The sequence below is a fragment of the Mesoplodon bidens genome (assembly GCF_964165515.1).
Source record: "Mesoplodon bidens genome assembly, chromosome: 12".
Classification (NCBI taxonomy): Eukaryota; Metazoa; Chordata; class Mammalia; order Artiodactyla; family Ziphiidae; genus Mesoplodon; species Mesoplodon bidens.
The window spans coordinates 62,878,799-62,891,467 of NC_138168.1; the positions used below are offsets into that span (position 1 = coordinate 62,878,799).

Below are 12,669 nucleotides of genomic sequence, written 5' to 3' on the forward strand. Positions count from 1 at the left end.
ATTTAAATATTCTTAAAGCAATATATAAATGATAAGAACAATACATTGTTTAATAAACCATATATTAAAAAAAAATCACCGAATAGTTCTTAACTGTTTTGCTCAGTTAGCTATAGCAAAGAAAAGAGAAAAGAATAGTGCAGATTCTATGCAGAATTTACTAGGTTTCCAGCACAGTACAGTACCTGCTTATTTAAACCTAGCATATTGCAGACCATATCCCTGGAATAAGGCTGCTCCAAAACATATCTCAACAAAGCGGTCTGTGGTTCAAACAGATCCTTTAAAGAAAATAAAGAAAATTATTGCTTCAAGATCAAAGTTAATGTTAATTCAAATAATTTGAAATTGGGACCAGAAAATCCTCTAAAGGCACTTGTTACCTTCACACAGTAGGCAGTATCTAGTGGAAAAAAATCATAGGATTTTAGTGCTTACAATTAATCTGTTCCCACCCCTCATTTGATAAATGATGTAACTGAGGTGAAGGGACTTGCCCAAGGTCATAGAGGAAAACTTAGAAATGGCTTCAGCTACAGTCACGTGAAAGTCTTAAGCATCACTGTAGGGAAAGGATTTTTTTCCCCAGAGATCTAATCAAAGAGGAATGGAGGAAGTTTCTAATCATTCTCCTACAAGTGTAAACAAAAACATCATTTCCAAATTTGGAGAGGACTTGATAGCACACGGGTTAAGAGTTCAAATCCCGACTCTACTATTTCCTAAATGTGGGGTCTTTTAAGCAAGTTACTACCCCACTCACTGTCTCAGTTTCATCATCTGGATAATGGAAATATTAAGATGATGGTTAAGAATAAAAGTTGTTGCAAAGTAAGCTCTTAAAACAGTGCCTGGCACATAGTAAGTTCACAATAAGTTTCTCTGTTTTCATTATTACTGCTATCATGATTGCAAATTCCATTTAGTTTACCACTTTTTCATCTTCTAAAGTTTTGCTGACTAATATGCCAAGAACCCAGAATTGTCACTTTAGTTGCACTATTTTACGCTCCTCACTTTTGGAAAAGTTTCCTAATCACTGTCTATGTCATTTTTGACATGAAACATTTACATGAGAACTATCTTGCCCTCCCCATACCCTGCTCTGTCACTACTCCAAACCCCAAGATAATAAAATAAATTTCATATTTCATTATAGCTTTATGTCTATATCACATATTTCATTTTATGGATATTTGTGGATTTTTTTCCTTTGAGAAATTTCTACTCTACTTTTGTCCTCCCCTTTTGAAAAAAATCTAACAAATAGGAGGCTCACTCTTCAAATTTTAGGGACACTGCAAATTCATTTTTGGTCCCTGCTTTTTAAAGGAAAAGTGAAAACAGGCAATCAATTAAAAACTTCAATTTTCTAACACCAAGTGCTTTGCCAGAAGTGGACCATTGGAACATAGACACCTGCAGTATCATAAACCACAGGCTGTACTTGGATATTGAAATCATATGATAAACCATAAACTATCTTTCATTAAATATTTACTTCTTCAGTCTACGAAGAGACAATTTAGCATTACACATCAAATAAGCCAGGGTGAAGACTCTTAGATGGATCAAAAAAGTTCCATCGTATTTAGTAACATACCTTATCATATGGCAAGAGGCCTTTCAGAGGAAAACGGAGAGTTGCAGGGTCCAATTTCCATGAATTACAAATGGCGCCTGAGTTATTTACAACTGGCAGAAGGCTGCAACGGCCTGTATGCATTACAAAAAAATGTTTCTAAATAAATGTGAACATAGCAATGCCTGGTCCTTCATTCACTCTACAACTATTTAATGAATATCTATGCTGAACCAGGCACTGGTTAAAGATATGTTTTAATTAGATATAAGTTTGGGAATTTTCTTTGATTATTTTTAGCCCAGATGGTTAAAGACCAATTTGTACAGGCCTTCCAAACTCACAAATGTTGCATCTGTCCAGGGACAGAGGTCTGCAAGCTACAATCCATGGACAAAATCCGCCTGTTTTTGTAAAGCTGTACTGGAACACTGTTGCTTTGGCACTGTAATGGCAGAGTTGAGTAGTTGCAGCAGACTGTATAGCCCACAAAGCCTAAAATATTTGTTATATCACCATTTATAGAAAAAGTTTACAGACGCTTAATCTAGGGTCAAACTGAGTAACTTTAAACATGATGCTCCTAGAAGCCTTAGATGTAGTATATGACCATCAATTAGTTCATGTATCCAAAGGCCTGATAAATACTGTCACTGTGATGTCCCACAGGCACCTCAAGTTCAACATAACTTAAACTAAATTCATCATCATCCTTCTCAATCCTTCCATAATTCATTAAATGATGTCAATATCTACTCAGTTACAAAAGCTAAAAGCCTAAGAATTATCTGTCTAGTATCTGTTTAGTTTATTTTTGTATTTCCAGTGTCCAGAATAGCACCTGACTCACAGAAAGTGCTAAAAACTTCATCATTGACTAAATAATGTCTATATTCCAGGCTGTTCTGAGGCCACCATGATTTCTAGAAATTATTCAGGAATATATATGAGCACTGCAAAAATTGAAAATCACGTGTTTATCTTTAAAAGAAAATTCTGAGAATCTAACAAACATGAAAAAATGGAAAACAAAATAAATGAAATACAGAGCAAAGGTGTAAATTGGAATGGGTTGAGAGAGTCAGATAATCGAGGGGCAGATCTACTGCGACTTCCAGTTGCCTACAGATTCCATGGTGCTTTACTAGCTCTACTAAAAGTTTCCTCTAATCACCAGGAAACACATCTTCTAGAATGGTTCTATCTGAAGCTTAGACCAGTCCAGACAGTTGCTTTTCCTTCCCTGTACTTAACACACAAAGTACCTGAAGCAAGTAAAAGGACATTATTAAGCTCCTAGAGTTATACTAAAATGACAAATCACCAAGACATATATAAGATACCATCTATCAACTTTGTTCAGTAGTCAGATCACTAAAGACCAGGTACTATTTAGTATATTTTGAATTATAATCCTACCGCAAATGGAGTTGATCCTTGCTGTGGGCCTGAAGGTATCCACAAAGTCTGATACCAGGTTTCCAAGTAACTAAAACAAAACAAAACAAAACAGAAAACAAATAAGTATAAAAATAAAATCAAGATTGCTCTGAATACAATAATCATTTACATAAAATGAGATAATATGTAAAGATTTAGTACAATTCCTGGCACATAAAATTATTCAAAGGTTAGTTCTCTTTTGCTTCCTTCCTTCCAATTACTTACCAGTTCATTTCTTCCTAAATTAAGCCAGGTCATACCACCATGTTCTTAGCTATTTGATGAAGCTATGTATATTTCATCACATAATATATAAACTGTCTCAGCAGGACAGCAGAGAAATGAAAGAAATACATATTACGTATTATCTAAGGATAAAGTGACTGGTAAAAGAATAAGCACACAAAAAAATCACATTATTATCTAAGAATAAAGTGACCATTAAAAGAATAAGCACACAAAAAATCAGATTAATATAACGATTTTTAATAAAACTTTCTATTAAAAATTTTAGAAAATATCAAATTTACCCAGTGTGGAAGTTTTCCCTCAGGATATAATTTCCTGATCTCTGTGACTGCAAAATATGCTGGTAATAAACAAGCATTTCTTTCCAAGATATATGCTATAACCTAAGAAAAATAAGAGGGCGATGTTATTATTTTGACTAGTCCCACAGAAAAGCCCCTTAAATGCAACAACAACAAGAACTATGGTATTAAAAAGTAGAGATATTACTTCATGGATTCACTGGGCTTCAACTGTAGCACAAAAAATTTGTTTATATGTGAATATCTAAAAATGAAGATTAATAAATAATAAAATGACTGCTGATAGTAAGAAACATTGAAAATTCATCAATTATTTGTAGACTCCAACAGGAAGGCAACAGACTAACAATTCTTGCAACATTAGTTACAAAGCACAAAGATCTTTTAAGTGGTCCACAGCTGATGTTTTAAAATGGTTGAAAATACTTTAATATCAATATTGTTGTTTTCATAGTTAAAAACCATGAATTAATTAAAATATAAAATTTCCTTTTGAAATATAATGAAAGTGAAATAGAACCTTTAAAACACGATTTTTGTAGAAGTAAAGAAATGGAACGTTTTACAAACTACCATAAGTTTTAAAAGCACAGAACTATGTAAAACTAGACCTCTTTTAGGATATGATCAATGAATTGCAGACATGTTTAAATTACCTCTCTTGCTGCTAGAAGCTGCTGTACAACAGCTGAGCTCACTGTATTGGGAATTGTTAAGGTTTTCTCCAAAATCACTTTTAAGAGATCTCGAACACCCTGATAGAACAAAATAGTCATAGGTTAAAATATAAGAACGTCCCCGGTGCTAGTTAAAACATCTAAAGTTTTCAAGGTTATACACTTGGAAAAAAAAATGTTACCCTCAAGGTCACACTTTTGATTTTTTTCTGAACCAGAGCTAACATTCAACCCCCTAACATTAACCCAAGAGAAGTGTCATGTTCCAAAGCAGAATTCTGAAGAATGGTTTGCAATATGAATGAACGAAGAAAGTCACTTATAAATAAAAATTAGGGCTTCCCTGGTGGCACAGTGGTTGAGAGACCGCCTGCTGATGCAGGGGACACGGGTTCGTGCCCTGGTCCGGGATGATCCCACATGCCGCGGAGCAGCTAGGCCCGTGAGCCATGGCCGCTGAGCCTGCGTGTCCAGAGCCTGTGCTCTGCAACGGGAGAGGCCACAACAGTGAGAGGCCCGTGTACCGCAAAAAAAAAAAAAAAAAAAAAAAAAAAAAATAAATAAATAAATAAAAATTAAACTTTCCACACTCTGCTAAGCTTTTTTTTTTTTTTTTTTTTTTTTGCTGTACGCGGGCCTCTCACTGCTGTGGCCTCTCCCGTTGCGGAGCACAGGCTCCGGACACACAGGCTCCGCGGCCATGGCTCGCGGGCCCAGCCGCTCCGCGGCATGTGGGATCTTCCGGGATAGGGGCACGAACCCGTGTCCCCTGCATCGGCAGGCGGACTCTCAACCACTGCGCCACCAGGGAAGCCCTGCTAAGCTTTTTTGACCTTCACAACATTAGAAGAGTTTCTATTACTATGAGGGTCCAAAAAGTTTAATTTGAGCTTAACAGACAGAAATATATTTGAATATAACTTGAAAATACTCTGAAAACATGGACAATAATACAAACTTTCTGGCAGATGACTTTTTCTACTCCTTCCCTTGCATATTCTAACTTTATTCCCACTTCTCATCATCCATCACATACTTTAACCCCTAAAACTTATTGAATAAGGCCATTGTGTTAACTGGTCATCTACTCATATCTATTACCAGTTACATTATTTCAGAGCAGAATCTGATATATAGAGAAGAAATTTCACTCCATAGTATAAACAGTGCGATCAATCTTGTAAAAAAGACAGACAAAACATATATATGAAAGAAATTAGAAACAATTATAAAGCACCATACAAATAAGTAAGGAGGTAAAAACTACATATTAATGCTAAGACAAGTGAAGTACAAGTACAGAGAAAATAATCAGAAAAAAGCTTCTTAGAATTAATTCTGTATTAAATCACGATTCAAGCCAATACTTATCAGTTAAGTCATTTTAGATTAGCAAAAATACAGACATAAAGTACAGGGTCAGGTACTGGCAAGTCTTTTACAACGGACAATAACAAAAGTGGCTTGAATGAAGGAGAAGCTTCTGCAGCTATGGAGCTCCTGAGATGTATTCTGAGACACAATTAGAGAGTGTATGCTGTTGTTTTGGGTCAAGACCAGAGTGCTGAAGACACCAGTTAAGGAAGGAAATGTGTCCAAGGGAGGTCAAGGTGAAGCAGGACTTGCTCCCTTCATCAGCTGATACCTGCAGCTCTTCTCAGTTCCATACACACCTGCTCTGTGCTTTCACTGGAAAGGGGCCCCAACATCCTAAGATCTGTGGCATGAAGAGACCCAGAGTCTGCTTGGTGACTTCCCTACTTGTCACAGAAATTTACCAGCCACCTGCATTTTTAAGAATGTTGGGAGGGGAGCAGAGAAGCTGTGAGAAACACTGAGCAATTTTAAATCCCTTCAGGAGATACAACAAAAAAGGAGACTTTGTAAGCGGTTCCACTTCATTTCTCCCATGTGAAATTAAGATATGTACACTGAAAAAGTAATCATACCTAACAATGATTACTTTTTATATAGAATAATTAGGAAAAAAATACCTTGTAATCCACTCCTCCAATTATTTTCCGAACCAGTTTAAATGTTAAGGCCCAAAGCTGTGTTCTTTCCCATTCAAGTGTGTCAGAGTTTATCAGGGATTCACAAACCATCCTAGAAAAAAGGAATACCCATTTCAATTACAAGACAGAATTTTTGCAAGTTCTCTAATAGCCAAGGTCTGCGTACTCTGGACATTATATTTGCCATAGTAAGTTTTTTGGCTGCGTTGGGTCTTCATTGCTGTGTGCGGGTTTTCTCTAGTTGTGGTGAGCGGGGGCTACTCTTCGTTGTGGTGTGCAGGCTTCTCATTGCGGTGTCTTCTCTTCTTGCAGAGCACGGGCTCTAAGGCACATGGGCTCAGCAGTTGTGGCACACGGGCTTAGATCTCCGTGGCATGTGGGATCGAACCCATGTCCCCTGTATTGGCAGGCGGATTCTTAACCATTGTGCCACCAGGGAAGTCCCAGTAAGTATTTTTCATAAAGGTACATATTACTCAAGCACACTTTCAAAAAATTACATATAGTATTTTACATTTTTTGCTTATATGAAAGACTAAACACAAAGTAGAACTAAATAATATTAACTACATTATATTTTTACTAGAAAGATATGTACCAAAAGCTATTGGTTAAATATTTACCATTTACCAGTTTGTGGCAAACTGTATTTTTCCAAGATGGCTGCAAGAAGACTTTTGATCCCACATGCTCTTCTAAAATGTGACACTGATATTCCTCCCATGAAAAGTATCAGTGTCATTCTCTACCCCTCAACCTGGGCAGGCCTAATACTGGCAAGTGGGACGCTGTATGACTTTCAAGGCAAGGTGATAAAGCTTCTGCCTAGCCCTCTTATGAATGCTTGCTCTTGGACTCCACTATGCTGTGAGAAAGTCCAGGTTACATGGAGAAGGCACATGTAGGTTCTGGCCAACAGTGCCAGCTGATGTCTCAGATGACAGCCAGGTATCATCCACCAGATATGAATAGGGAAACCTTTGTCATGACTCCAGTCGTAGCCACTATCTGATTGCAATCACTAAACCTGAGAAAAAACTACATACTACTTGCCCAGTCAAGCACTATAATCATGAATGTTAATAATAAAAGGATTATTATTGTTTTAAGCCACAAAGTATTGAAGTAATTCATCACGCAGCAAAAGTTAACTAGAACCGACCGGGCAATTCCACTCCTGGGTATATAGCCAAAAAAAACAAAAACACTAAACTGAAAAGATACACGCACCCCAATGTTCATAGCAGGATTATTTACAATTGCCAAGATATGGAAGCAACCTAAGTGTCCCTCAACAGATGAATGGCTAAAGAAGACATGCCATACATACACACACACACACACACACACACACACACACATACATACACACACACAGTGGAATACTACTCATCAATAAAAAAAGAATGAAGGGCTTCCCCGGTGGCGCAGTGGTTGAGAGTCCGCCTGCCGATGCAGGGGACACGGGTTCGTGCCCCGGTCCGGGAAGATCCCACATGCCGCGGAGCGGCTGGGCCCGTGAGCCATGGCCGCTGAGCCGGCGCGTCCGGAGCCTGTGCTCCGCAACGGGAGAGGCCACAACAGTGAGAGGCCCGCGTACCGCAAAAAAAAAAAAAAAAAAAAAAAAAAAAAGAATGAAATTGTGTCATCTGCAACAACATGGATGGACCTGAAGGGTATTGTGCTAAGTGAAATAAGTCAGACAGAGAAAGACAAATACTGTATGATATCACTTATATGTAGAATCTAAAAAATACAATAAACAAACTAGTGAATATAACAAAAACAACAAAAGTTAACTGGAACAAGCTCATCAACGTGAGTGATTTTAGTCTCTGGACTGAAAGGCAAAGTCTGCCTGGTTTTGAGTGCTGTAAGTATACAATTCTAAGAATACTGCATCCTAGAAATTAAAAATGAGATATTACAAAGGATTTCTTGTTGAGCCCAACTTCCTTCTTCATTCCCTTATCCTTTTACAACAACAACCTCAACCAATTTCTAAACATTAATAAAAAAGAAAATTCTGGGCTTCCTGGTGGCGCAGTGATTAAGAATCCGCCTGCCAATACAGGGAACACGGGTTCGAGCCCTGGTCCGGGAAGATCCCACATGCTGTGGAGCAACTAAGTCCGTGCGCCACAACTACTGAGTCTGCGCTCCAGAGCCCACGAGGCACAACTATGGAGCCCGCGAGCCACAACTACTGAAGACTGGGCGCCCTAGAGCCCGTGCTCCGCAGCAAGAGAAGCCACCGCAATGAGAAGCCCACGCACGGCAACGAAGAGTAGCCCCCACTCACCGCAACTAGAGAAAGCTCACGCACAGTAACAAAGACCCAGTGCAGCCAAAAATAAAATAAATAAATTTATAAAAAAGAAAGAAAGAAAGAAAATTCTTTAGATTGCTCATATTCACCATTAAACGTACCTGGGTGGAAGGAGACCAGTCTCGACTGCCATTGCTAAGCAGTCATAAAGAAAAGAAATTCTTTTAGGACTATGCTGGCCGTGAATGAATTTAACAATCCACTGGATGCATTGTTCGTGAGATTCCTGGAAAATCAGAAAATGATTACACTTTAGGTCTAAACTTACATTTTATAACTAACAAATAGCTAATAGTACCTGGGAGTATATCAAGACTATGAATGAGATACTCCATTATAAATTCATGGATGAAAACAAATTCTAAAGAAATAAACTGAAAAAATTCAGATTTAGTACTGGAGTTATAGTAAGCTTAAAATCATACAATTATATAAACTTCCACCATTTTTGCTACATGGCACCTCCAAAAGGAGTACGATTTTATTAGCATATTCATGATTAACAGAAAACTCTAGCAAAGATTGTGTACGGCATTGTAAGCAGTGCCCTTAATGGCAGATATAAATATCCCTGTCACTGGGGGAAAAATCCACTATGAATTAGTATATCAGCCTCATGAGAATTTCGTGAGTCTAATCCCTAAGAGCCCAATGAGTTATGAATCTAATGACATAACCAATTTCTAGACTTGCAAAACTTTAAATCTGATACCAAAATGTAGTACCCAAATCACAGATTATCTTCTAGGATATCCTCAAGATGTCCTGCTCCTCTGTGCTACCACTGTCCCTGATACACACTTCTACTGTTGAACATGTAATGCTGATTTAGAAATACTTATTTTCTTCCCAGATCCTCCATTAGAATATAAAATTTTCGAAGACAAGGGCTGTATCTTAACTCATAAAATGTTTAACGAATTATCAAAATATTAAAGTATGTCATAAAGATGTTTAACATCACTCAGAGAAATGCAAAAATAAAACCACACTGAAATAAAATTTCTCCCATTTTAGATTGGCAAAGATCAAAAAGTTCAAAGATCAAAAAGTAGATTAACACTCTACTCTGAGGCTCTAGGGAACAGATACTCTTATACATTGCTATCGGGAGTATAAATTGGTAAAACCCTTATGGAAAGCTATTAGGCAATTTCTATAAAAGCTACACAGCAATACTATAAATTTATTCTGTGTCCCATGCATAAAACTGTTCATTATAGTATTATTTAAAGCGAAACAAGGTAAGAAGCAACCTGTCAGTTGGTAGGAGACTGGTTAAATAAAGGAAGGTGCAGCCATATAATAGAATATTATGTTGCTATAAGTAAGAAAGGAAGGCAGAAGTAACTCTTAATGGATTGATGTAGAATTACTTTGAGAATTTAATATTAAGAGGAAAAAAGCAAGGTGCTAATGAACAGTGTACACGGCATATGAACATTCTATAAAAATGATTCTATGCATAAAACACTTCTAGGGGCTTCCCTGGTGGTGCAGTGGTTAAGAATCCACCTGCCAATGCAGGAGACACAGGTTCAAGCCCTGGTCGGGGAAGATCCCACATGCTGCAGAGCAATTAAGCCCCTGCACCACAACTACTAAGCCTGCGCTCTAGAGACTGCATGCCACAAATACTGAAGGCTGTGCACCTAGAGCTTGTGCTCTGCAACAAGAGGAGCCACTGCAATGAGAAGCCCGCGCACCGCAACGAAGAGTAGCTCCTGCTCACCCCAACTAGAGAAAGCCTGCGCGCAGCAACGAAGACCCAACGCAGCCAAAAATAAATAAATAAAATAAATGTATTAAAAAAAAAAACACTTCTAGAAGGAAACATAAACTGGGAATGCTGTTTGCAGACAGAAAAAGAAACAAACAATTAAGCTAAGAGAGATGGAAGGCAGATTCATCATTGGATCCAACTTTTGGTCCAACCCTTTGCATTTTATACCGTATGAATACATTATCTATTAGAAAATAATTAGGGTGCTTCCCTGGTGGTGCAGTGGTTAAGAATCCGCCTGCCAATGCAGGGGACATGGGTTCGAGCCCTGGTCCAGGAAGATCCCACATGCCGCGGAGCAACTAAGTGCGTGTGCCACAACTACTGGGCCTGCACTCTAGAGCTCACGAGCCAGAACTACTGAGCGCGTGTGCCACAACTACTGAAGGCCGTGCGCCTAGAGCCCGTGCTCTGCAACAAGATAAGCCACCGCAATGACAAGCCTGTGCACCGCGACTAAGAGTAGCCCCCGCTCGCCGCAACTAGAGAAAGTCCGCGTGCAGCAATGAAGACCCCACGCAACCAAAAATAAATAAATAAACAAAAAGAAAAAAAATAATTAAAAGTAAAAGAAATAAAAAAAAACTAATATATTGAAACTCTGTGATTCATGTCTGAGTAGCAAGTCTTAACCACCAGCAGCTCAAGTGCAAACAGTTCTCATTTTCCTACCAAAATGCACCATGAGAAGATAAGGTACTAATGGACTATGAGCTCTTTAAGGATCACACACTTTATCTTTTTCAAGGCTGCATTTTCTGGTGAATGTTCTCTGTTACTAAGTTTTACTGTTCCTTTCCTCAATTTTATTATATCTTTGTATCCTTATTGTGGTATCTTTGTATCAATGCTGGGCCAGTTCCTTTGTTGAGTAAATGAATGAAATTTTTATCCATTACAATCCCTGACACAGCTGTTTTGAAGTGCACCAAATAAATCAGCATAGGATCAAAATGGTTTTATATAATCTAACTTGGGAGAAATTTATAAAAACAACTCACACTGTGCTGTCGTCAACCTGATTTTTCAATACAGATTCTCTACTGGAAGAATACAAATTGAAACAAATGGAAATCAGAATAGACAAATAAAAGATGATGACAATTTTATTTCTCCTTTCCCAGAAAGACCTTAACAGCAACATCAAAGAAAATGTGAAAAAAGAAAGGGTCAAAAATCATCAGCTGAGTGTATTAAAAATGCAGAGCTCACCTGAGAAAGACCACCCCAAAACTGTCTGAAGGCCCCCAAACAGCTAATTAGTTTTGTTTTTTCATCTTCAGGGGTGTCCATAAACATGCTAAAAAACAAAAATAGCATTATTTGCCACTAGTTTTAAAAAGGTAATCCAACATAACCAGAATAGTGGATCTTATAAACCTCCAAGACAGGCCTAAATAAAATCTTACAAAGGTACACTCAGGTAAAAACACAAAAATCTGCCATGCATATACTCACCCAGGGAAAGCCTCTTCTATAATTTCCGTTTTCTGTTAAAAAAAAAAAAAAGTAAACGATGGGAATTTTGTTTTTTAAAAAGGGAGGGGGAGGGGCGTCGCCGAGCAAAATAATACAGTGCAACAAGGGCAAGTCACCTTAATCAGCAACACGCAGAAACAAACAATACCTGCCTGCTTGGCCTGTAACAAAGGGTGTTGTGGATTTCAAAGGAGACTTGGAATTGGACAGCAGTTTGAGAACTGCTCAACAGTTGCACACATACACGGTTTCACAACAAAGAAGAGATGGTGGAGAGGTTGCCCGGGCTACGTTTCTTGAGCCGTTGCCCGCGAGCCACCCCCTCTCCCAGCCATCGTCCTGGATCCCTGGCCGTTCCACTCACCACCACCTCCTCAAAAATGCTCTGCAGTTGCGTCTCCATCTGGACCATCTCCCCCGCCTTCCTTGGACACCAGGCGCGCTGCCCGGGTCAGGCCCGAGATTCGGCAATGGAGGGGCAGAGGGCCGCAGACGCCTGTAGGAAACCTCAGCTCGCCGGGGTCGGTTTCTTCCCCAAGCGCCCAGCTGAGTCCAGCCCCTGTTTGTTGCAGGGCCCAGCAAACAACCGGAAGCTGCACGGAAGCCGGAGCGCTGGGTGCCCTCTGATTACGAAACCCGCAGAAACCGGGGACCCAGTCAGATGGTTCCGCACGTGGAGAAGTGCGGCTCGCGAGCCAGACGAGAGCGCCCCTAAGTGGAACCTCGAGCCTAAGTCACCCCGAGGCCCGGTCGGCTGCAGGCCGCCACTTCCCGGCTGAAGCGGGAATTGCTTCCAGCTTGGTGCTGATG

At 39.1% G+C, this 12,669-nt stretch overlaps 1 protein-coding gene across 3 annotated transcripts in view; it reads right to left on the reverse strand.

Annotated features, from left to right (window-relative positions):
• The window catches only part of MED23 (mediator complex subunit 23), a 43,802-nt gene extending 31,381 nt beyond the window's left edge, over positions 1-12,421 (reverse strand). For all 3 annotated transcript variants that reach the window (XM_081250598.1, XM_081250597.1, XM_081250599.1), the window contains exons 1-10: positions 12,224-12,421; positions 11,839-11,870; positions 11,593-11,680; positions 8,699-8,823; positions 6,248-6,359; positions 4,233-4,331; positions 3,556-3,657; positions 3,002-3,071; positions 1,604-1,716; positions 186-281 (exon numbers count right to left, since the gene is read on the reverse strand). In XM_081250598.1, coding sequence (XP_081106724.1) covers positions 186-281; positions 1,604-1,716; positions 3,002-3,071; positions 3,556-3,657; positions 4,233-4,331; positions 6,248-6,359; positions 8,699-8,823; positions 11,593-11,680; positions 11,839-11,870; positions 12,224-12,271 — 885 coding nt within the window. In that variant the 5' untranslated portion in view covers positions 12,272-12,421. The remainder of the gene's footprint in view (positions 1-185; positions 282-1,603; positions 1,717-3,001; positions 3,072-3,555; positions 3,658-4,232; positions 4,332-6,247; positions 6,360-8,698; positions 8,824-11,592; positions 11,681-11,838; positions 11,871-12,223) is intronic.
• Between the last annotated feature and the right edge of the window lie 248 nt (positions 12,422-12,669).